We start from the raw sequence: 26,402 nt of genomic DNA, 5'->3' as shown, positions 1-26,402 counted from the left end.
GGATGGTCATATACTGCAAGCTTGCCATCATTTTGGTGTCCAGAAGTAATTTGCCCATGTTTGTCCTAGATGTCATTTTGGAGCTAAATGACTGATAGTGGCACTCAGAAATTTAGGTCACTGAGTCCAATATCTCATCTAGGAGTTGCCATTATAAAAACTGGTACACTCTCTCCTTGGTTTTGGTAAACTAGCATGAAATAGGAGAAATAAACAGAGTTTGAAAGGTTGTCTGAGGTGATATCATTGGGAAATAATGGAAAAATTGTATTATGAAATAAGCAGTGAAAGGAAGGCAAGTAAAATGGAAAGAACTTTAGAAAATCAATCAACAGCTACTGATTATCACAAGCAATGAAGTGTAAATACCTAACAAGTAAAAGATAGATAGAGAGATAGATAAAAATGATAAAAAGAACATTGTTGAGTGGCTACGGAACGGAGAAAGCCAAAGCAGGGAGGTTGTTTCTACAACTATGTAAAGAATATGTGAAACCTTTTTTTTAAAAAAAAATCTGTTCTCACCTCTGTACAGAACACCAGAAATATCATCACTTTGATCATTTAAAGTAATATTTCTCATGTTGAAATCATGCACTGGGTGTTCAGGCATTGGGGTGTAATGAGACTGCATACCAGTGACACAAATAAACAGTTCTATACAGAGTTTAGTCAAAAAATGTGAATATAGGAATGGCTGAATACATTAAACAAATAAAACTTTTAACACAGTGCTGGATAACAAGAAGACAAGGTTGAAATGAAGAAACTAAAATGAATGCTCAAATAATATTTTTATATCTTAATTAATGGCTAGAATTAACAGGAAATCCCCTTCTTGTTCCCTGGGAGATTATACACTGTTCCACTTTGATGCTTAAACAATGGTTTATTTTTAGGTGGCACAGGTGGGTTGAGTTTCAGTCAACTTACCTGTGAAATATAACCCAAGTAAATCAATGTCAGTGTGTGTCACTCTGCCAACTTTGTAACCCTTTATAAGGGAGGCAGGAATGCAAAGGTCCTGCCACAAGCCACTGTACAGCAGGTTTGTGACAAAGCTAGCCAGCTTCTCGATTCTGTCGATACATGGTTTGATGTGATGATGTATCTCCACAGTGTTATACTCGCAGCAATTACTGGTAAGTATAACGTTTATTTTGCTGGAATTTTAATTAATGCCATAATTTCCAGATAGATCTTTCATTGCCAGATAAAAATATGCATCTTAAATTTTTAATTCTACTGATGAACAAGGATCCAATTTGCTGCAATAGTCCAGAATCATCATTGTACGTAGAGACTGTGGCAAGGCTCATTCAGCTGGCTGTTTGAGCATCATTTGAAGAACAGCAGAGGATACATTCTTGGGATCTTGGTCAAAGTTCTTACCTCACCCAATATCGCAAAAATGGATGAAATATTCATATTTCATTGCTATTTATCAGGACTAGCTCCACATAGTTTTGCCTGGTGAATCTATTACACTATAGCATTGATTCAAACATAATTTATTGTTTGCAAAGCTCTTTGGTGAATCACCTGTTTGTAAAGGTGAAGTCTAAATATACTCGATATTTCTCTCCATTAGTTTCCCTCTGTTCTGTTCCTCTATCCTTCTTCCTCTTTCTCTTCCTCTCTCTCCACACCCCTCTCTTTTTCTATCTCCTTTGTAATAGCATAGCCTGACAAAGTAGACTGTATATTCTTGTAGCAGAATCTTAAATATGGGCATGTATTTACAAATTATGTTAGTGTAAAAGTGTGAAGAAGAGGTAAAGGTTCCTAGAAAATGCTTTTGTCAATATTACAGAAATTCATGCAGTTTAATTCTAACAAGTGTGTTTAAAATTAGAGAAAGTACCTTGGGCGATTATCTATCGAGAAATATGCTTTACATACCTGAGGCAGACATATATTGCAAGCTTGTCATTACATTTATGGTGTCCAAAAGTAATTTGCCATGCTCTGTCGTGGGCAAAGTACTGGAGGGTTTAACATCGGTAGCTGAGCGAAGGGCGCTGAGTAGGCTACGGTCAATTATGGATAACTCTGAACATCCTCTACATAGCACCATCCAGAGACAGAGAAGCAGTTTCAGCGACAGGTTACTATCGATGCAATGCTCCTCAGACAGGATGAAGAGGTCAATACTCCCCAATGCCATTAGGCTTTACAATTCTACCGCCAGGACTTAAGAACTTTTAAAAAGCTATTATTAATGCTTTTTGAGATAGTGATTTAGATGTATATCATATTTTTTACTGAGTTAAGTATTGTATGTAATTAGTTTTGCTACAACAAGTGTATGGGACATTGGAAAAAAGTTGAATTTCCCCATGGGGATGAATAAAGTATCTATCTATCTATCTATCTATGTCCTAGATGTCACTTTGGAGCTAAAAGACTCCAGAAAGCTAAACCACTCAGAAATTTATGCCACTGAGTCCAATATCTCATCTAGGAGTTCCTATCATAAAGACTGTTACTGTCTTTTTTGTGGAACTACAAACTTTTATATGTGATTCTTCCGACATGTACCCACCCTTCCTGTGGTGATTGTCTTCTTAAATCTGTATGTTGCATATGTGTCCCCTCTCCCATTTGTACCAATCTACTGTCATTGTTTTCTACAACATTTTATCTAGCTGTCTGTCCATCAGATAAAAGTTCTAAAGACTTAAGCACAAGACCTATGCTGTTTTTCCAAAGCAAAGCAGGAGCTCTGGTGCAGTTTTTAACATAACTTTCACAGAAGACCTCCGACCTTCTCCTCTAGAGAGAGCTGTCCCATGCACTATATAGAACATCACAGCTCTTTGAGTGATGTCCAATTTAACACATATCTATGGCCAAACTGTAGATGACCTGGCCACATACTTAATGACACTGAGTTAAGTATTGTATGCAATTAGTTTTGCTACAACAAGTGTTTGGGACATTGGAAAAAAAGTTGAATTTCCCCATGGGGATGAATAAAGTATCTATCTATCTATCGATCTATCGATCTATCGATCTATCGATCGTTCTATCTATCTATCACTTTGCAGTGTGTCATTTAGCTGACGTGTTTCCATGCATTGGAGAAGTTAAAAAAAATTCCATTTGCTCTGATCTTTGCTCAGGGAAAATAGGTAATATTTGCTTCATCTTTAGCCACTGGTGAAAGTCCTGAAGACTGGAAGGTGGCTAATGCTGTTCCATTGTTTAAGAAGGGTAGCAAGGACAAGCCAAGGAACTACAGGCCATTCACCCTGACATCAGTAGTGGGGATGTATGTGGAGCAAATTCTGAGGAAGAGGATCTACCAGCATTTGTTATGGTTGGGTCCGAAGTCCGCATTCCAGTTCTTGATCCGGTCTGCGGACTCCACACTTCGAGTCCTTCGACCGCCCCTTGTTTCGCCTTGAACTCAAATAGTCACACCTGAGGATCATCTGGGCTTGGTTGGGCTCAAGGAGGTGAACCTGATGCCTATCGGTTGGCTGTGAATATAAGGGGCTCTGTGATTGAGTATAGTTGGGGGTCGTCCTGTCTGCCTCGGCTTGGAGTACCACCATTAACGATGAGTTCTGTGAGTGAGATATGCACTGGGCTGCTCCGTAGCCCGCCCGAGTCTTCCGGCTGCAGTGAGTCTTGAAGTCACCCTGGACCGAGCTCCCTTCCCCTCCCTCGCCTCCGTCGGGTAAGCCAGGCCAGATTGACGTTGCCCGGCGGTGGGATCTGCCCCTTCCCCTCCCTCGCCTCCGTCGGATAAGCCAGGCCAGATTGACGTTGCCCGGCGGAGGGCTCTGCCCCTTCCCCTCCCTCGCCTCCGTCGGGTAAGCCAGGCCGGATTGACGTTGCCCGGCGGAGGGCTCTGCCCCTTCCCCTCCCTCGCCTCCGTCGGGTAAGCCAGGCCGGATTGACGTTGCCCGGCGGAGGGCTCTGCCCCTTCCCCTCCCTCGCCTCCGTCGGGTAAGCCAGGCCGGATTGCCGTTGCCCGGCGGTGGGATCTGCCCCTTCCCCTCCCTCGCCTCCGTCGGGTAAGCCAGGCCGGATTGCCGTTGCCCGGCGGTGGGATCTGCCCCTTCCCCTCCCTCGCCTCCGTCGGATAAGCCAGGCCGGATTGCCGTTGCCCGGCGGTGGGATCTGCCCCTTCCCCTCCCTCGCCTCCGTCGGGTAAGCCAGGCCGGATTGCCGTTGCCCGGCGGTGGGATCTGCCCCTTCCCCTCCCTCGCCTCCGTCGGATAAGCCAGGCCGGATTGCCGTTGCCCGGCGGTGGGATCTGCCCCTTCCCCTCCCTCGCCTCCGTCGGATAAGCCAGGCCGGATTGCCGTTGCCCGGCGGTGGGATCTGCCCCTTCCCCTCCCTCGCCTCCGTCGGATAAGCCAGGCCGGATTGCCGTTGCCCGGCGGTGGGATCTGCCCCTTCCCCTCCCTCGCCTCCGTCGGATAAGCCAGGCCGGATTGCCGTTGCCCGGCGGTGGGATCTGCCCCTTCCCCTCCCTCGCCTCCGTCGGGTAAGCCAGGCCGGATTGCCGTTGCCCGGCGGTGGGATCTGCCCCTTCCCCTCCCTCGCCTCCGTCGGGTAAGCCAGGCCGGATTGCCGTTGCCCGGCGGTGGGATCTGCCCCTTCCCCTCCCTCGCCTCCGTCGGGTAAGCCAGGCCGGATTGCCGTTGCCCGGCGGTGGGATCTGCCCCTTCCCCTCCCTCGCCTCCGTCGGGTAAGCCAGGCCGGATTGCCGTTGCCCGGCGGTGGGATCTGCCCCTTCCCCTCCCTCGCCTCCGTCGGGTAAGCCAGGCCGGATTGCCGTTGCCCGGCGGTGGGATCTGCCCCTTCCCCTCCCTCGCCTCCGTCGGGTAAGCCAGGCCGGATTGCCGTTGCCCGGCGGTGGGATCTGCCCCTTCCCCTCCCTCGCCTCCGTCGGGTAAGCCAGGCCGGATTGCCGTTGCCCGGCGGTGGGATCTGCCCCTTCCCCTCCCTCGCCTCCGTCGGGTAAGCCAGGCCGGATTGCCGTTGCCCGGCGGTGAGATCTGCCCCTTCCCATCCCTCGCCTCCGTCGGGTAAGCCAGGCCGGATTGCCGTTGCCCGGCGGTGGGATCTGCCCCTTCCCATCCCTCGCCTCCATCGAGTAAGCCAGGCCGGATTGTCGTTGCCCGGCGGAGGGCTCTGCCCCTTCCTATCCCTCACCTCCAACGGGTTGTGCCCTGTGACCTGCTCAGGAGCCCCATGACCTGCCCAGGCCCCTGTGTCCTGCCTGGGAGGTCCAGGTCCTGCCCAGGAGTTCTGCGGCCTGCCCAGGGGGCTATCCTCCCAGTATTCCTAGTCCCAAGAACCCATCCTCTAGCCAAGCCTCAAGACTCCAGCCTGGAGACCCCAGCCTCAAGACTCCAGCCTGGAGACCCCAGCCTCTAGCCAGGCCTCGAGGCCACCTTGGACCCTAAGATCTCTCTGAGCTCCACGGTCTCCATGAACGCCACGGTCTCCACTCCTTGTCCTTTATCTTGTCCCGTCCTGCCCCCAGTACTTCAGTGCCTGTGTCCTGCATTTGGGTCCAGTCTCACGTCCCCTTGTGACAACATTTGGATAGACAGAGTCTAATTAGGAGACAGAGTCTAATTAATTAATAAACGTTTTGAGTTTTTTGAAGAGGTAGCCAAAAAGGTAGATGAGGATAGGGCAGTAGATGTTTTCTGAGGCCTTCAGCATGGTCCCACATGATAGGTTGGTCTGTAAAGTTAGGGCCAAGGAATCCAGGGAGAACTGACCTCTGTTTCCCAGTCTAGAAATGTCATAATCTGGGAAAAAGTTTCAGAGGGGGAAAGTTTAAAGGGGACATGAGGGGCAAGTTTATTACTCAGAATATGGTAGGTACCTGGAATGAGTTACCACGGGAAGTGATTGAAGCAGTCAGTTTGTGGCATTTAAGAGATTTTTAGATTGGCACATGAATAAGAAGGGAATGGGGGAACATAAGTGCGGTACAACATCGTAGGCCAAATTTCCCGTCCCATGCTGTATGTTCATGTTTTATAACTAGTACGGTGGATTCAAACCTGGTTCAGTGTTAGGAAGCAGAGGGTGATGGTTGAAGGCTGTTTCTCAGATTGCGGACCAGTGACTCATGATGTGCCTCAGTGTTTGGTATTGGAACCCTTGTAAGTTGTTATTTATATACAGTAATTGATCTGGATGTGAATGCACAAGGCTCGATCATTACGTTTGAAGATGACATGAAACTAGGAGGTATTGTTGGTAATGAATATAGTCATCATAGATTACAGAGGGATCTTGATCAGTTAGGGAAGTGGTCTGAGGAGAAGCAAATGGATTTCAGTGCAATTAAGTATAACTGATGCATTTTGGAAAGTCAAACCAGCACAGAACTTATACTATGAATGGTAGAGCACTTGGGAAGTGTAATAGAATGCAGGGATTTAAGAGTCTAAGTGCAGAGTTCTTTGAAAGTAGTATTAATGGTAGACATGGTGGTGAAAAGGCATTTAGGAATTTGGCCTTCATCGGTCAGGGTATTAAGTATATATGTTGCTGTTGTATAAATCATTGGTGAGGCTGTATCATTTGAGAAGCACTTGGTTAGGAATATGAAGGGGTGGGGCTTAAAGGGATAGGGGTGGAACACAGGAAATTGGGGCTAGTTGGGAGGGCACAGTGGTTGTCAACGACTCTGAGGTGAAGGGCTTGTATCCATGTTGTATCGCTCTATTATATTCTGACTTACTGTAAGGTGCCATGGAAATATTAATTATTTATTTTGCTGATGTGATCTCTGTAATTCTCTGCATCTCTGTCTTCAAAGTTCAACTATCAAAGTAAATTTATTATCTAAGTACACACAATATATGTCACCATATACAACCCTGAGGTTTATTTTCTTACAGGCATACATAAGTTCAAGAGACAATGAAAGACCATGTCCAACAGAATCAACAAACAACCATTGTGCAGAGGACAACAAACTGTGCAAATAAAAAAGAGAAAATAATTATAGTAGTAATAATAATAACAACAGAGTACAACCCAGGAAAATGAAAAAATTATCACTACTGAAGAAAAAGTTAACCAATGGAAGATCATGACTCTTCAAGGAAAAGAATTTCAGGATGTATATTGTATACATTTCTCTGACATTAAATGTACCTTTGAAACCTATTGAAAGAAGGGTGAGAGGGAGAAGAAAGGAAACTATAAGCCAGTTAGTCTGACCTCAGTGGTGGGGAAGATGTTGGAGTAGATTATTACAGATGAGGTCTCTGGGTACCCGGAGGCACATGATAAAATTGGCCATAGTCAGCATGGTTTCCTCAAGGGAGAATCTTCCCTGACAAATCTGTTGGTATCCTTTGAAGAAATAACAATCAGGATAGACAAAAGAGAATCGGTTGATGTTGTGATTTTCAGAAGGCATTTGACAAGGTGCCACACATGAGGCTGTTTAACAAGCTATGAGCCAATGGCACTACAGGGCATATACTAGCATGGATAAAGCAGTGGCTGATTGGCAGGAGACAAAGTTTGAGAATAAAGGGAGCCTTTTCTGTTTGGCTGCTTGTGACTAATTGTGTTCCAAAGGGGTCTGTATTGGGACCAGTTCTTTTTTTATGTTATATGTCAATGATTTGAATGATGGAACTGATGACATTTCAAAGTTCGCAGACAATATGAATATAGGTGGAGGGGCAGGTAGTTTTGAGGAAATATCGAGGCTACAGAAGGACAGACAGATCAGGGGAATGGAAAATAAATGGCAAGTGTGTATGGTCATGTACTTTGGTAGAAGAAATGAAAGTTGACTATTTTCTAAAAGGAGAGAAAATACAAAAAAACTGAGGTGCAAAGGGACTTGGGAGCCATTGTGCAGGATTCCCTAAAGGTTAATTTGCAGGTTGAGTCTGTTGTGAGGAAGGCAAATGCAATGTTAACATTAATTTCAAGAGGATTGGAATATAAAAACAAGGATGTAATGTTAAGACTTTATAAAGCACGGGTGGAGCCTCATTTGGAGTATTGTGAGCAGATTTTGAACCCTATATTAGAAAGGAGGTACTTAGAAGGGTTGAAAGGAGGTTCGCAAAAATTATTTCAGGATTGAATGGCCTAATATTGCTCCTGTATCTTATGGCCTTATGGACCCTCAATGGAAGACATCACCATGATCAGAGCAGACTTGATGTCAACAAGAAAGTGAGGAACGCTTGGCTCGAAGTTGGAGACATCTTCCCAGAGATAGAAAGGGTCCTTGTGGCAATACAGGACCAGGTGTTTAACACAAAAAATGATAAAAATACATACACGTTCAAGGTGATAAATGTAGAAAATGCCGAGAAAATCCAGAAGCAATCTAACACATTACAGGATCCTGTAGCGGTTTAACTCAATCAGATTACGCACACAGGCACAATCAAATAGCAAAGATCATTCACCAAAATCTTGCTTTAAAATACAAACTCACAAAAGAAACCATACTTTACTAGAAATACAGATCTGATTCTGTTTTAGAGTAAGAATCCCACAAATTATATTATGACCGATTCGTAATATGGATAGGACAATCCATAATAACTATTCAGATATAATAATGTAAGGTAAACAAGCAAGAACAACTTACTTAATAGATATAGCCATTCCAAACACACATAACTTACTAAATTCAATAAGTGAACAACACCAAAAATATGCTGAATTAAAAGAGGAAATTGAAATACTTTGGAAAATGGACAGGGTATACATTGTCCCGATAGTAATATCTATAGCTGGTAACATCTCAAAGACACTACAAAATAGCACTAAACAATTAGAACTACACAGTAATATCAATGCTAACCTTCAGAAAGCCACAATACTAAACACCACTAAAATTGTCCAAAAGTTCCTAGCAAGTGAGAGATGAGCATGCTTGGTTATATCTGTACCTCAGGTTTTACCAGCTTGAGCTGAGAAAAAAATAAAAATAAAAATAAAAATAAATAAATAAGAAATGAATATCAAGAACATGAGATGAAGAGTCTTTAAAAGTAACTCCATAGGTAGTGGGCTCACAATCTCTCTGAAGCAACACACAAAAATGCTGGAGGAACTCAGTAGGATCTATGCATCTATGGAAAAAAGTAAACAGTCGACGTTTTGGGTTGAGACCCTTGATCAAGATTTTCTCATGTGTCACAACCTACCCATTTTGCTTTTGTATATGGTGCTTGCCCTTCCTCTGCATTCATAATCCTTCCTTTCCATGTCATCAATGTGCTTTCTCTCTCTCATTTGAGTCATAGACCTGTACAGAATGGAAACCAGCACTTCAGCCCAATTTGTTCATGTCAACTAAGTTGCCTAATGGAAGAATCGTCTGTATTTGGTCCATATCCCTCAAACCAATGGTCCCCAACCTTTTTTATGCCATGGATCAATACAATTAAGCAAAGGGTCTGTGGACCCCAGGTTGCGAATTGATGCTCTAAACCTTTATGCCTCTAAAGCTCTTCAAAAAACTCTAAATGTGTGAAGACATTGCCCCTCGGGGTCTTTTTAAATCTGCTCATATGGTAATGAAACATTTGTGAAAGGATTTCCAAGATTGGAGAACAACTCAACCCAATCATGTCCCAGTGTGGATGCAGAAGATTCTCAAGAAGGGGGTTAAGCAGCCAGGGGCCGTGGTGCACATTTGCACTAGTGACATAAGTAGAAAGAGGGAAGAGGTCCTGCACACTGAGTATAGGGAGTTGGGGAAGAGGGTGAAGAGCAGGACCTCGAAGATAGTAATCTCTGGATTACTTCCTGTACCAGTGCTGGTCAGGGCAGAAATAGGATAATAGTGCAAACAATAAGCGGTAATCAAACTTAATGAGTACTTTGGATCGGTCTTCACTGTGGAAGTAGTAATACTGTGGAAGACTGTGCAATATGCCAGAAATTTCAAACGTTCAAAGGTCAAATTTAATGTTAGAGCAATGTATACAATATATAGTACATCCTGAAATGCTTTGTCTTTTCAAACATCCGCGAAAACAGGGAAGAGCCCCAAAGAATGAATGACAGCTAAACGTGAGAACCCCAAAGTCCACCCTCCTGCGCATAAGCGGCAGCGAGCAACGATCCCCCCTCCCCACCGGCAAATAAAATGCACCCACTACTGAGCACAAGCATGAGCTAAGCGAAAGCAAAAACACAGACCAAAGTTACCCCAAAGGCTTTGCATTTCATCCGAAATTCAACAAACCACAGGTTCTCTCTCTTCCTGGCAAGGGAGAGGGAGGTGTCCCCCATTTTCACAGCCAGTGGGAGACATAACAACAACCCACTGGCTTATGATGTTAAAAGTCCGTATCATCACTTTTTTTGAGCTCTGTGTCTGAAAATCACAAAGACCTCGGGTCTTCAGGCCCACAGCAAAAGATTTTCCAGCCTCCCAATGAAACGAGTCTCCTGCCATGACACTGACCCTCGATCTGCCCCGAGCCCCGAGATCTGAGGCTTCCAAACACGATCGAGAATCTCAGGTCAAATCCTTGAAATGTCGAATAGCGGTCAGTTGTGGAACCCTGAGAACGGGTCCCACTCCCGCAAAGAACTGTAGTCAGCGTGTAACTCCAGGTCAGGATCTTCAAAAGAACCCTGAAAGGGAAAAATAAAGATATTAAAATTTGAGAGTATTGGAGCAGAAGTGAGTGTAGTTGCTATTACGATGGAGAACATGTTTGGGAAGCTGCAAGGTCAGAAGGTAGACAAGTCACCTGGACCAGATGGACTACACCCCAAGGTTCTGAAAGAGGAACTGAATAGGTTGTAGAGGCATTAGTAATGATCCTTTGTGAACCACTAGATTCTGAAATGGTTCTAGAGGTCTGCAAAATTGCAAATGTCACTCCACCCTTTAAGAAGGCAGGGAGGCAAAGGAAAGGAAATTGAATTGACTTTATTACTAACATCCTTCATATACATGAGGAATAAAAATCTTTACGTTACGTCTCTGTCTAAATGTGCAATGTGTAATTTATAGTAATTTATAATAAATAGTATGTACAACAAGACAATCAATATGACATAGAAATACAATTATATCAGCATGAATTAATCAGTCTGATGGCCTGGTTGAAGAAGCTGTCCTGGAGTCCGTTGGTCCTGGCTTTTATGGTGCAGCACCGTTTCACAGATGGTAGCAGCTGGAACAGTTTGTGGTTGGGGTGACTCAGGTCCCCAACGATCCTTCAGGCCCTTTTTACGTACCTGTCTCTGTAAATTTTCTGAATAGCGGGAAGTTCACATCTACCGATGCGCTGGGCTATCCGCACCACTCTCTGCAGAGTCCTGCAATTGAGGGAGGTACAGTTCCCATACTAGGCAGTGATGCAGCCAGTCAGGATGCTCTCAATTGTGCCCATTCTTAGGATTTGGCAAATCATACCAAACTTCTTCAACCGTCTGAAGTGAAAGAGGCGCTGTTGTGCTTTTCTCACCTCACAGCCGGTATGTACAGACCTTGTGAGATCCTCGGTGATGTTTATGCCGAAGAACTTGAAGCTGTTCACCCTCTCAACACCAGATCTATTGATGTCAATAGGGGTTAGCCTATCTCCATTCTTCCTGTAGTCCATTACCAGCTCCTTTGTTTTAGCAACATTGAGGGAGAGGTTGTTTTCTTGACACCACCGTGTCAGGGTGAAGGCTTCTTCTCTGTAGGCTGCCTCATTATTATTTGAGATTAGGCCAATCAATGTAGTATTGCCATCAAATTTAGTTAGCAGATAGGAGCTGTGGGTGATGACACAATCATGGGTATACAGAGACTAAAGGAGGGAGCTTAGGACACAGCCCTGAGGGGCACCTATGTTGAGGGTCAGAGGGCAGAGATGAGGGAGCCCACTCTTACCACCTACTGGAAATCTGACAGGAAGTCCAGGATGCAGTTACACAAGGCAGGATGAAGGCCAGTTAACCTGACTTAAGTGGTTGGGAAGATGTTGGAGTCAATTGTTAAGTATAAGGTATCGGGGAACTTGGAGGCACAGGACAAAATAGGCCAGTCAGCATGGGAAATCTTGCTTGGCAAATCTGTTGGAATTCTTGGAAAAAATCTTGCTTGACTAATCTATGGGAATTCCTTGAGGACATAACAGACAGGATAGACAAAGGAGAGTCAGTAGATTTTGGTTACATGGATTTTCAGAAGGCCTTTGACTTGGTGCTACAAATCAGGCTGCTTAACAAGATAAGAGCCCATCGTATTCCAGAAAACATACTAGCATGGGTAGAATAAAAACACAAAATGCTGGCAGAACTCAGCAGACCAGACAGCATCTATAGGAGGAGGTGGTGACGACGTTTCGGCCCGAAATGTTGTCACCACCTCCTCCTATAGATGCTGTCTGGCCTGCTGAGTTCTGCCAGCATTTTGTGTTTTTATTTATTTCCAACATCTGCAGATTCACTCGTGTAGCATGGGTAGAAGTTTGGCTGACTGGCAAATGGCAGCCAGAGGGTCTATTCTGGTTGGCTGCTGGTGACTAGTGGCGTTTCACAGCGGTCGGTTTTGAGAATGCTTCTTTTTACATTATATGTCAATGATGTGGCCAGGTTTGCAGATGATACGAAGATAAGTGAAGAGGCAGGTAGTATTGAAAAGCTAGGAATCTGCAGAAGGACTCAGACAGATTGGGAGAATGGGCAAAGAAGTGGCAGATGGACTATAGTGTAAGGAAATGTATGGTCTTGCACTTTGGTAGAAAAAATAAAGGTGTAGACCATTTTCTAAATGGAGAGACAATTTAGAGGTGCAAAGTAACTTGGGAGTCTTTGTGTAGGATTCTCTAATGGTTAACTTGTGGGTTGAGTCAGTGTAAGGAAGGGAAATGCAATATTAGCTTTAATTTCAACAGGACCAGAATATACTAAAAGCAAGGATGTGATGTTGAGGCTTTATAAGGAAATGGTTAGAATACACTTGAAGAATTAGAGAACAGATGTCCTGGCATTGGAGAGGGCCCAGAGGGGATTCACAAGAATGATTCTGGGAATGAAAGGGTTAACACACTGCCTGAGTAGCGTCTCATGGCTTTGGGCCTGTACTCGGTAGATTTTAGAAGAATGAGGGGGGAACCTCATTGAAACCTATTGAATATTGAAAGGCCTAGAAAGGGTGGATGTGGAGAGGTTATTTCCTATAGTGGATGAGACAGCACAGCATCAAATAGAGGAATATCCATTGAGAACAGAGATGAGAGAAGGTGGTGAATCAATGGAATTCATTGGCATGGATGGCTGTGCATGCCAAGTTTTGGAGTATATTTGATGTGCAGGTCGATATTTTCTTAGTTAGTCAAGGCATCAAAGGTAATGGGGGAGAAGGCAGGAACATGGGATCAAGAGGGATAATAAATCAGCCATGATGGAATGGTGGAGCAGTCGATGGGCTGAGTGGCCTAATTCTGCTCCAATGTCTTATGGTGTTATGGTTTTAATTGATTAACCTTGTTCAACCCCCCCTTTCCTTTCACCATACATTCACTCACTTCTCTATTATTAAGAATGCCCCCTCCATCGCTCCCATTTCCAAAGCTGGGTTCTTGGATCTTACCTTTACTCTGCTGAATATCCAGCACACTTAAAATGGCATTTCGGCAAAAATGTTCAAGTGGTTTGCCATAAAAGGTGATATGCACCTCACAGAACTAATGCACAAAGTGGTCCTTTATAGAATCATTGCTCTTCTCTTCCCATGAATTTATTGATTATTTTCACTTCTGTATAACTTTGTACTTTAACTTGTACAGCGTTCACTTTTCTCTAAACTGTACAACTGCTATACACCTTTCTGTCTCCCAATGAAACCCTTGTGTTTTGCTATTCCCTCAAAACTACTGTGGTCTTTGCCCTATCTCATTATCATATCTTTCATTCTGAACTTCATATAATTGTTCCCTGATGCCCTTTTTTATCATTTGCAGCACTTTCGTTCGCAGCTGACACGAATATTACCTGGTGTACAATCTCAACAGCAGAGTTATCAAAATGCAACGATTTGAAGGCTGCAATGTCAGATCATTACTTCAATTTCAGATGTATTAAAGAAGACTCGGCCGCAGCTTGTTTGACTGCTATCAAGGTAAAGATTTATTTGGACTTGGCAGAAGTTGGTAGTCAAAACATTTGATTATTTGAGTTGCAGTAATCTTGGAACTGTAGAAGACAGTACTTCAATAATTCTAAACTGTATCTACCCACTGGCAAATGAACAGGAATCTCAATTGCTGCTAATCCCTCCCTCTAACTGAATGGGCCATTGAAGTGTACATTTTGCCCATGGAGTGTACATTTCCAGTAGATGTCAGCTCCTGGAATAATGGCATGCAGCGATGATGTTGGAAAAAGAGACTCTCTATTCAGGGTGTTCATTGAAAAGTATTCTGAATATCTTTGAGTTTCAACAATCTGTGTCCTGGGAGCCATGGGGATGATATAAGCAGGCTTGTCACCATGCTGTGTATGTGTTTTGTGCTTTGACCCCTCTTCATATCTACACCACAACCCTTCTTCACAACTTTTCCATCCCATCCCCGCTTATCTGATATAAGATACTGTAAAATACTTGAGCCCAAAATTAACTTAAGTTGCCTTAACAACATGCCAGTTATCATCCTGGAATGCTGCTGCTTTGTTGCATGCTGGCCAGAACCAGACACGCTGCTGCAAAGTGGCCAGGAACTCCTTGATGAGCCTGTAATGGTGCTGCAGTCACCTGGAACTGCTTACTACCTAACCATCCCCGGTAACGTGTTTGGGATAGTTATGCTGAAGTTTCAAGACTGCAAGCTGTACTACTTCCTAGCATAGTATCCCTCCAATGTGAATAAGGAGTAACATACATGAGTACCAAAATTCCTCGTGACGAAGAAGGCCATTTAGACCATCAAAATTACTTTGGCTTTAAAAACACATCTCCTGTCCCATTTCTCTACTTTTTTTCCTGCTAGCTACTTACTCATATATAAATCATCAACTCTCTGCCACCCTGTGGCATTAAGGCAAGTGACCAACCAGTTGTCACACCTCCAAATGCAGCCCAGTAAAGCACCACCCCTCCCATCTCTGGGGTGTGCGAGGAAATGGGAGAAGCCAGAGGAAGCCAACATGATCACAGGAAGAGCATGCAAACTCCTTGTGGTTAGCACCAGAGGTCAGGATCAAACTCAGATATCCAGACCGTGAGGCAGCAACATCATTGTGTTGCCTAACAGCATCTAACTATTTTCATCTGTCATGTTAGTCCCTCAAGATTATGCTGACTCCTAGCACAACCCCATTGATTCGTTTCCTCCACTTGGTTCGCTGTAAACTGTTCTCTGAGGTAGTGAATGGTGGCAAAGTAGATTTCTATATTGGATCACTAGGTTTGAGAATATTTGTCTTGTAAATTAAACCTGGTGTTATGCTTCTTAGACAAAAGGGACCTTACAGCAGAGGGAGATAGCGCGGCTTTGCTTTGGCTGGAGATACTCTGATCTGATCTCACTACTCTGATCTGATGTTATTGAAGTGAAAAGTTCAAAAGCATCACATGAAGTATGTCAAGTACTCAACAAATCTAAAAAATATAGAAAATAATTTGCTGCAAGAATGGAGAAAAAGCCTGCATGTAAAAATAGAATATATTTGTGACAGTAATTATAAGATACTCAGACAACAAATGGGTGATAGAATAGTTTAGATATCAGAAAGATTACTATAAATGGAATGACACATGAGCGATCAGTTTACAGAAAGCATAAGGAAGGCATTTATCCAAGTAAACCATACGAGGTGGCAGTTAGAGCTCCTTTATTGCCAGAGTGCTAAATATACAGGAAGCAAACTCACTGTTAGGAAGGGTAGGCTAACTGGCGTAGATTAGGAGACTGCTTCACCGAACATCTATGCTCTGTCTCCCAGAACAAGTGGGATCTCCCAGTTTCCACCCATTTTAATTCCACTTCCCATTCCCATAGGTGCATCCATGGCCTCTTCCACTGTTATGGAAAGGCCACGCTTAGGTTGGAGGAACAACACCTTACATTCCATTTGGGTAGCCTCCAACCTGATGGCATGAACATCAATTTCTCAAACTTCCAGTAATGCCTCCCCCTCCACCCTTCACCATTTCCCATCCCCTTTTCCCTCTCTCATGTTACCTTGTTGCCTATTCGTCACCTCCCTCTGGTGCTCCTTCCCTCCCTTTCTTCCATGGTCTTCTGTCTCTTTCACCAATCAACTTCCCAGCTCTTTGCTTCAATCCCCCCCTCCTGGTTTCACCTATCACCTGGTGTTTCTCTCCCCCCTACCCCAACCTTTCAAATCTACTCCTCAGCTCTTTTCCTCCAGTCCTGCTAAAGAAGGGTTTCAGCCCGAAACGTCGACTGTGCTTTTCTCCCCCATAGATGCTGTCTGGCCTGCTGAGCTCCTCCAGCATTTTGTGTGTGTTGCCCACCGGTAGGAAGTGTAGATTGCACAATGTTGAACTAGATTTTATGAACACAAAAAAGGAACAAAAATGGGGAAGACAATGTTCTTGAAAAGAGTCCTGAAAATACAGGAAACGCTCAGCAGGACAAGCAGCATTCTGTGCAAAGAAAAACAGTTAACAAAAGAACTCTTTTTGTCCTAAGTATTGGCAGATTAGAAGGAAGGACCAGGCAGTCCATTTAACCACAATCTTATTTCTGATTGTCAGACTGGAAAAGCAGACGCCGTGACTGTGGATGGGGGAGATATATATGAGGGAGGTCTTTTGCCTGAGCCACGGCTTAAGCCAATCGCAGCTGAAAAGACTGAAGGTAATCTCTTATCAAATACTCAGGGAAAAACCATGCCTGAAAATGTGTGTGTGAGAGAGTCACTACGTTATTTATAATATCTTTCCAGAAGAAAATCTGCCACCCTTCCCTCCTTCCGGCTGCATGTGACACCAGAGCACAGAACTGCTCTTGGCACTGAAACGGTCCAGGAACTAATTCAGTTGGATCAAAACTTTGATTTTAAGATACGATGAATAAAACCAGGAGTTAAGCCAATATAATTCACAAGCAGAGCATCGAACACTTTACAAACCATACAGCAGACTGGCTGGCATAAAACATTGAACACAAAACAATACAGGACAGCCCATGATGTTGTGCCGACCCTTTTAACCCGCTCCAAGATCAATCAACCCTTCGCTCCCACTTAGCCCTCCATTTTTCTTTCATTTAAGAGATGTGCCTATCTCTTAAATGCCCCTAATGTATCTGCCTCTACCACCATCCCATTCACCTTCCACTCTGTGTACCTTTGACATCTCCCCTACACTTCCCTCCAATCATTTTAAAATTATGCCCCCCTGTACTTCCCTGGGAAGAAGATGTTGGCTGCCCACTGTATCTACATCTCTTATAATTTTTTTTACACTCCTGAATAAAACTGAACAGACTACCTAAATCACAAACAAAAGAAAATCTGCAGATGCTGGAAATCCAAAGTAATCACATAAAATGCTGGAGGGACTCAGCCGGTCAGGCAGCATCTAGGGAAAAGAGTGAAGAGTTGACTTTTCAGGCCGAGACCCTTTGGAGACAGCCTAGTTATCTTTGCAAAACCCTCTTTATGAACATCTGAGTTGAGTGAGATGTTCTACACATAAGGAACAGCCTGTTTTAGATGTTATAAAAGAGTTGTACCTTAGAATCAATAAACTAGAATATTCTTTTATAATTTCTCAGTACATCCTGTATTGCTGGCAGGGCAGACTAGTGATGCTATCATTGTAAAATGCAGTTGGGAAAGAAACCTGATAAAGCACCCCTTCTCCCCATCCCATCCCACCCACCTCCAACGTTCTCTACAACCAATGGCAGACCCCTCTCTAGTCATCTCTGTAATTTAAGACAGAACCCAGATCAGAGAGCTCTATAATCTGAAGAAGACATCTCTCTAGTCATTGTCAGAGCCACTAAAAGAATCTTCTCCAGAGACATCTCTGTAATCTGAAGAACTCTCTGCATAATCTGTGGTAGAGCCTTCTAGAGTCATTTCATTAACCTATGAATGGTCAAACATATGGAGATCTTTATAACATCTGATACTCCAATCCAAAACAAATCTCTGCAACAGTCATAAGCCCTTGTTAATAATTATTCTATTAATGTCCAATTAATCCCACACCCTCTGCTGTTCTTACTAGGGCTCTAACAATCCTTTCACAGCACTTTTGAAATAAATCTCTATTACCTTACCCTAAGACATTTGACCTTCTAATTAGTATCTGTGGCTTTCATTAGAGATTTGACAAGCAACTTATTTCATGAGCAATACAAGTGGAATATCAGCAGTATATTTAAATGCAGTTGGCATTATCTATAGTTCTAATAGTTGCTGGTTTCTTAACTCTCCCTCTCTTGGTTATCCCGTTATTGTCACCTTCGCATATCTTTTTGCAGTAATTCAGTGTGCACTGCAGTCTTTGCACTACTTTACTGTTTTAGTGCCATCTTTGCATTTATTGTCTTATTTACATTGCCACACTGAACACTGCTAACTCTGTGAACTTCATGTGAGAAGAAATTTCATTGCACCCTGTTATATATGACAAAAAATGATCAGGATCTGAATATAATTGATGGTATATTTTATATTGCTCCAGGGGAATCCTGTTACTATGCTGTCGCAGTGGTAAAGCAAGGAAGCAACTTTCAGTTCCACGATCTAAAGGGCAGAAAATCCTGCCACACTGGCCTTGGTAAATCTACTGGCTGGTATATTCCAATAGGAACAATTTTGAAATACAACCTAACATCTTGGAATGGAGTTGACCCCATTGAAGAAGGCAAGATTTTGTATTTCTTTATGTTCTCAAAAATGTCTCAAGCATACAAGATAGAGGAACTTCACACTGAGATGTCATCAAAATCAGCAGCAGATACAATGCATTGGACTAAGATTTGCTGCTGTGATAGTGAATGAAAAAGGATGAGCAGAAAGATATGTGGAAACATACCCGGAGGTGACAGGACACCAGTCACAATATGAGAAAGCAATAATAGCCCTAAGAACATCATGAAGTAATAATGAGATCTATTATTTTGTAGAATTGTGTGAATTGTTTAGTACCTTATCTTGGACAGAGATTTAGTGAGCCAGATTTTGCTGTTGTGAGGCTCTCAAAAATATCCTGCACTCTTTAGTGAAAAGGTTTTTCACTTCCTTTCTTCCTCTTTAGTCTTACAGACCGACAGTCCTCTTCTTCAATTTTCACCCACCCATTTCTCTGTCGCCTTTCTGTTGCACTCTCCCTTCAGATCTTATGTTCTTCTTCTCTCTCTCTCTCTCTCTGCCATGATTTCCTTCTCCCCCTTTGTCCCTACCTTCTACTGGTGACCACCAGCTGTCTCACCTTTGTTGATTCACTCCCTCAGATTTCACCTCTCTTTCTCTCCTCCTTTGCCTCTGTTTCCTCCCTGTTCTTCTTTTACCTCCTCCTTTTGGTGCTTATTTGGGCGAAGAGAACGGGAACAGAAGATCTGGCTCATAGACAGGTCTGGTGGTCATTTCTGAATCTGCTGACTACAGGCAGCAGACAGTTGTCTGGAACAATATTGCTGCAGTCTCGCACTCTCAGTGTTCAGCTGCTGTGGCAGAGTTAGCTAAGGTCAGGACTGCAGCAGCCATCTTGAGAGTGTGGAGGGATGAGCTTCTGCTCTGTTTGACCACAGTGGGAATCATGAGCTGGCTTTTAGACTGCTATAGCCATAGTGGAGCTGAGGTGCGATTCAAGGAGGATAGAGCGATCACAGCAGCAGTGAGAGTGTGAACGTTCATACCACAAAAAACCCAGTGCAATTCAGCAAAGCCTTTTTGCTTGCTTTGCTGAAATTACTTTGGCCTTCCACACTTTTGAGTTCTTCTTCCTATGCCTGGAATCCAACCTTCATTTACTTTATCTTCTCTGTTGTTTTCAGTTGTGGGAAATTTCTTCTCCTCCAGCTGTGTTCCAGGTGCTAAGGCGACTTTCCCTAAGCTCTGTGCTCTGTGTAAAGGGACAGCTGAGAACCACTGCAAGCGATCGCATGAAGAACCTTACTACGATTATTCAGGAGCATTCCTGTAGGTATTTCTTGTTATTACATTGTTATTTTTTCTGCAGGACAGCAAGTTAAATTTCTCTACTAATTGCACATGTTTTAGTCTGAACAGTTCAAATCTCACCTTCTTTTCTCTTGCTAATGTGAAGCATCCATTTGACTCCGCTAACAAAAAGGTTAAAAATATTTCAGATCTCTGCAGTCAGTGATTTTGTTTTTGACCCACTTCAAAAAGTGCTGTGAAACAGCCAACAGTTAATACTTAGGGTGAACACTCTGAACCAGAACTGGAGGAAATTTTCATAAGAACAACATTGAAGAAATTATAGTAATGAGCAAAGGGCATGTGTGTGTGTCTATGTACGCTAATGAAAGCGATAGAGGCATTGCAATGTGCAGGAGTGGAAAAGAAATGTTTAAATGGTGGATTATTCATAACAGATTTTAGGGCAATTTCTAAATCAATTGAGCCACACTTTCTGCTTTAGGTGTATTTTGAGGACCAAAGACAACACTCTGAAAAGCTAAATCTAATGCTACAGTTGTGGTTGCAGATGGCCACTAGTGCTGCAAGAATTGGTCAGAGTAAGGTGATCGACCCAACTATCTACAACAGCTTGATTCAGTGCCTCTATCATCAAGTTTTCAGGGGAAGTCATCTGCCAGAATGTCAATGAAATAATTCACTTCAATTCTTCAGCTGCTTATATAGGTTGGTTTCCATTTGAAACAGGTCACTCATCTTCAGACGTCCCTGGAGCCCATTTGTTACCTACAAGCCATGTGAGGAGTGTGATGTAATACCTCACAGTTGCAGCTCCAACATCACATGGAAACCTCAGTTCAATCCAGGCCAAAACAACCTACTTGATTATCACCTTGTGCACGTGCTGAAATACTCACTCCCTTCACCCCGTGTTCTCAGCCAGACTGAACTCTGCAGTGCACCCTCACCTAGCTGCAACTCACCACTTGTCTACAGTAGCACCTCCCATACACTCAACCTCCACTGATTAGCTCCTCAGGGATGTCAGGTTCATATAAACACCATCAGCTCCAGGTCATGTACTGATTTAATTTGGACATTTCTTGCTGTTTCTTCATCACGTTGGATAAAACTCACAGAACTGCCTATAGTGAACAACAGCGGGCCAGTCAGCACTGCTACAAAGGTACCTCAGTCCGTGTGATAAGGTTTTTTAAGAACTGTCATTGTAACTGACCTGGCGTTACTTGCCAATTGAAGAGGAAGTCATCCTCTTGCTTGATCTTCTGTCCACCTCACCTACTCTTCTCTTTCTCCCAATTCTTGGCAGGACTTTGTAAATGACAGTTGTAAGATTGCCCTGTTTGTGAATACAAAGAAGAACAGTGTTTATGGTATAGTGGATGTTTGTCTGTGTCGCAGGAGAAATTTGTTCCTTCTTAACTGCACTTGTTGATGACATCATAGGTTTCTACAGTATATGTTTTGCTTTTTTTCATCGAGATATAAGCATTTCACATAAGCCATCTATTGATTGCATTTTATTTGCATCTAATCTTGTTGGAGACTTGTGGAAATTATTTACTATTTTATAGACATTCTCGGTGGAGATATGACTGGGTCTTTACAGAATCTGATTTATCTGGTTATTTCTTTCCAGATGTTTAAAGGAAGGTGCTGGAGATGTTGCCTTTGTGAAACACACTACAGTGCCATGTAGGTGAATCCGTGAGAATTACCTTTAATTCTGCTTCACATTTGGTGGTCAAACATCAGATTGGGTGTTGAGCTGGAAGTCGGGAGGGATGGAGGGAGACCACTTACAGGAAAGAACATAACCTAGTAAGGAAGAGCACAGCAGACTAGTCAGCCTTGTGATGCTGCTCTACCGTTAGATAAAATTATGCTGACCCAGCTTTAGCCATTTCCCTAAACTCTCGCCATACCTTTTGACTGCCTTGTAACTAAAAATCAGTATATATCTTCCTTCAATGAAAACAAGAACATAAGAAAATGGGAATAGGAAATGGCCCCTGGCCCCTCAAACCTCCACCACAATTCAATACAATCACAGCTGATTTATACAGGCCTCAATTCGTCTTCTGACAGTTCGCCATAACCATCAAGTCCTCAATCTTTCTCACATTTATCTTGCTCACCTTATCTTACGATCTGGCCTTAACCACCCTCAGAGGCAGAGAATTCCAGGTAGTCACTACTTTCTGAGGGAAGGAGTTCCTGTGCACCTCTGTTTTACATGACTGACCCATTATGATATATCTATGTATACTTGTTTGTGACTCTCCGAATGGTAAGAACACCTTAACACATTATCTTGACAAACACCTATATGTCTGAATAGTCTTCTTCAAGATTCCGAGGGGTATTCCAGGAAATCCCAGGTGTCTAGACTTTCTTCGTAGGACAACTCTCTTATGCTTGGAATTAGCCTAGTAAATTTCCTTTGGATTTCTTCCATTGAGACAGCATCATTTTGTTTTTATGTCAGAAGACCTTCTGTAGCTTCACCAATGTAACAAAACCTTAAACTCTATCTCTATCACAATGAAGACCTATTTACCCTCTTACCTGCATGCTAACCCTTCGTGACTCATGCTCCAGGACACTTAGATCACCCCGAACTTCTCTCATTGACAGTATCATTTTCCATTTAGATGATCATCTGCTTTTGATTCTCCTTATTAAAGTGTATGAACTCATGCTTCCCCACATTAAATCCCAGTTGCCAGGTTTCATCCAATCATTCAGTTTACATACCTATATCCTGCTGCAGAATCACACTATCATAATCACAACATGCTCACTGACAAACTTGGAAACTTTACTGTTTGTTCTGTCTGCCAGGTCATTCATGTAAAATGTAAACAATTGATGAACAAGAACCAATTCCTGGATCCCTTTGTTTGTAGGTAACAGCCAGTTTTTAATCCATGCCAACATATTTTCCATACACGTTCTTGGAACTTGTGCATCAGCCTCAATGTGGCACCAGTCAAATGTCATTTGGAAATCTAAGTGCACTACATCTACTGGGCCCCCCGCTCCCCCTTCATCAATTCTCCTTGTCATATCGTCAAAGAATTTGAACTAATTTATCAAACATATTCATTCTTCCTAAATAATTTCTTATTTCCTCTTTGATTATTGACTCCAGCATATTGCCAACAACAGATATTAAACTAACCGACCTAGAGTTACCTGCCTTCTTTGCTCTTCACTTTTTGCACAGGGGAGTCACTTTGGCTATTTTCCAATTTTCTGTTATCCCCCAGGAATTTAGTGAGCTTTGTGACACGAAAAATAATCAGTGTGTCCAATGCTTCTGCAGCTACTTCCTTTAAAACCCTTGAGTGAATGCCATCAGTTCCCAGCAACCTTCTGTCCCATGAGATTTTCTAATATTTTATCCCTTGTGATCGGGATGTTCACAGCTTCCTCCCTCTTCTTTGAGATTAGCCCATCAGTTACTTCAGGGATACTTGCAGTGTTTTCCACAATGAAGGTTATTACAAAGTAGCTGATCTAGCATAGTGTATCTGCCATTTCTTTCTTTTGTGTGATCAAGTCACAAGTCTTATTTCATAAAGGTACCACACTTACCTTAGCCTTTTTTCCCATTGATATATTCAAGATTCCTTCAAAGATATGTACACAGATTCTGTCTGCACACACTCTCCTAGCCATCCAATTCTAAAGGTCCATGGATTTCTCACAGAAGAAATTCCTCTTTGTTATGTGAAATGGTGACCCTTGTTTGAAACTTAGCTTCCTAATTTTAGATATTCCCACAAGGAGAGAGATCCACCCTGTCAAAATCTCTTGGAATTTTATGTACTTGCAATGAGATGACCTCTCATTCTCCTATCATCGATCAACTTTTCTTCACATCCAGTATCTCAGGTATCAGCCTTGTGCACATTCTCTGAACAAAGTGCATTGGAAGTCTTTGAAGTGGGAACAAGAAGGCATGGTCATGAATAGGGATCATAGAAACATTATCCATTGATAATAACAATGAAACATGTATTTATCAAATGATGATATTCACATTTAATGCCCGAACCTGGGAGGTGAGCTCAAACCCACCTGATTACACTCATTTCTTGCATTGTTTTTGATCCAGATGCTGAGAGGGATCACTATGAGCTCTTGTGTGTCAATGGCACCAGAAAGCCCATTGGAGCTTACAATGAATGTCACTGGGCTAAAGTGCCCGCTCACGCAGTGGTGGCAAGAGGTGGTGCTGCGGAGGAAGCAAAGAATGAGGCCATCTGGAGATTCCTTTCACGTGCTCAGGTATGAAGGAGCAGTAAATGTTAGGAGTGTTTCACTTCTCCGTTGGAGTCAAAGCCGGTGCCCAAAACTCTGACAAGAAAGCACAACTACTCGGAATCAGCTGGGCTATCAAAAGAGCCTTCCAGTGGTGAACAGAATTATGATAATTTCAGCCCCATTGGGTCCGAGTTGTCTCAAGGCAATGTGATCTACCCTTTTCCCACATTTGAGAATATTTTTTCCAATGCTTACCTAATTCTTTCACAAATGTATGTAATTAATTTGACTTTTCCTCTTTGGAAACTTGACTGGGTATGTTTAAAAGGAGGCAAGGTGTAGAAAGTTAGGACTTAGAATGAGCATTAACATGTATGGGAGCAAGCAAAATCGAGAATGCACCAACACAGGTATAATAGTACAAGGCAAAAGTCGGCCAGAGGTGGACAAGTAGGGTTGCTGTTGAGAAGGCAACATTCCCCTTGCACCTGCGGTTCTGGATTTTTGAAAACAATGAGCTGGAAATGGCAATAATATGGACATATATAAATGAATGGGATATGCTGGAAGAATTGTGATGGATTGAAAGTGTTGAGATGGACTAGAAGTGTTGAGATGGACTAGAAGTGTTGTGATGGACTGGAAGTGTTGTGATGGACTGGAAGAGTTGTGATGGACTGGAAGAGTTGTGACGGACTGGAAGAGTTGTGACGGACTGGAAGAGTTGTGACGGGCTGGAAGTGTTGTGACGGACTGGAAGAGTTCTGATGAACTAGAAGAGTTCTGATGAACTGGAAGAGTTCTGATGGGCTGGAAGTGTTGTGACGGACTGGAAGAGTTGTGACGGACTGGAAGTGTTGTGACGGACTGGAAGTGTTGTGACGGGCTGGAAGTGTTGTGATGGACTGGAAGTGTTGTGATGGATTAGAAGAGTTGTGAAGGACTGGAAGTGTTGTGATGGACTGGAAGAGTTGTGATGGACTGGAAGAGTTGTGATGGACTGGAAGTGTTGTGATGGATTAGAAGAGTTGTGATGGACTGGAAGAGTTGTGATGGACTGGAAGTGTTGTGATGGGCTGGAATAATGATTATAACACATTGGATAAGTTGCATTGTGGAAGAGTTTACAGGGAACAACTTGAGATACTGGAATATACTTCCCTCAAAGCAGACATGTAGTCTGATAAAGGGCCAGTGCCTGACTCATTCTGAATGCTCTACTGAATCTTTTGGGCATTTCCTGTTCCTTTGCTTTAGTTTTCCATACAGAATTTTTTAATATAAGTTGGGAGTCTTTACTATCAGCTAAGAATTCTTAGTATTGGGAATAGTTTGCAGAACAGACAAAAAAAAACTACTTCATTAAAGTGTGAAGCTACATAGTTAAGCATTTAGAAGGGTATATTGTTCCTGCTACATTTCAATGTCAATTTACTGCCTGTTTTAATAGACTTTATATAATAATGACTCAGTTATGTTTTCCAGGATTTATATGGGAAGATGAATAATTCAACATTCAGCCTCTTCAGCTCCACAAAATATGGACACAAAGATTTATTGTTCAAGGACTCAACGAAGAGTCTGATTCACCTTCCGCATGGAATGGATCACCTGCTTTACCTTGGCAGTGAATATGCAGATGTTATACGGATTCTGAAAAGCAGTAAGTGTTTGCTTTTGATAAGAGATCCTGGTGATCGGGAATGCAAGGGGCAATCCCATATGGCCATAGGCAGCCTCTGCATGAGAAGTGGTCAGATGGACATTCCCCAGTGTGGCAGAGCCTGCAGCTCTGGAATCACAGTGGAGCAGAGCGTGCCTATACTCAGACCATGCCTGCACACTTGTTTAGCTGCCTATCACACTATTTGTCCCATTCACTGCCCCAAGGTCATGGGGCATAGGAACCACATTAGTTATATTCTCACTTCTTTGTGCAGGCACCAAAGGATTATTTCCTGTAAACAAGACCACCGCCATTACTGTGTGCTGTCTCTACAATGATTTTTCATTTATCACTATATTATCTAGGACCATTC

At 43.0% G+C, this 26,402-nt stretch overlaps 1 protein-coding gene across 1 annotated transcript in view; it reads left to right on the top strand.

The window, feature by feature from the left end:
* The first annotated feature begins 1,016 nt into the window (after positions 1 to 1,016).
* LOC140724574 (serotransferrin-like) overlaps positions 1,017 to 26,402 on the top strand; it is a 126,847-nt gene continuing 101,461 nt past the window's right edge. Inside the window, exons 1-8 of the mRNA XM_073039004.1 lie at positions 1,017 to 1,142; positions 13,944 to 14,101; positions 16,703 to 16,805; positions 18,647 to 18,829; positions 19,962 to 20,106; positions 21,731 to 21,786; positions 24,215 to 24,387; positions 25,849 to 26,026. Coding sequence (XP_072895105.1) covers positions 1,103 to 1,142; positions 13,944 to 14,101; positions 16,703 to 16,805; positions 18,647 to 18,829; positions 19,962 to 20,106; positions 21,731 to 21,786; positions 24,215 to 24,387; positions 25,849 to 26,026 — 1,036 coding nt within the window. The 5' untranslated portion in view covers positions 1,017 to 1,102. The remainder of the gene's footprint in view (positions 1,143 to 13,943; positions 14,102 to 16,702; positions 16,806 to 18,646; positions 18,830 to 19,961; positions 20,107 to 21,730; positions 21,787 to 24,214; positions 24,388 to 25,848; positions 26,027 to 26,402) is intronic.

This window comes from Hemitrygon akajei, chromosome 3, assembly GCF_048418815.1.
Source record: "Hemitrygon akajei chromosome 3, sHemAka1.3, whole genome shotgun sequence".
Lineage (NCBI taxonomy): Eukaryota > Metazoa > Chordata > Chondrichthyes > Myliobatiformes > Dasyatidae > Hemitrygon > Hemitrygon akajei.
Note: the sequence above shows the minus strand (reverse complement) of the source record. Positions and strands in the feature narration are given on the sequence as shown.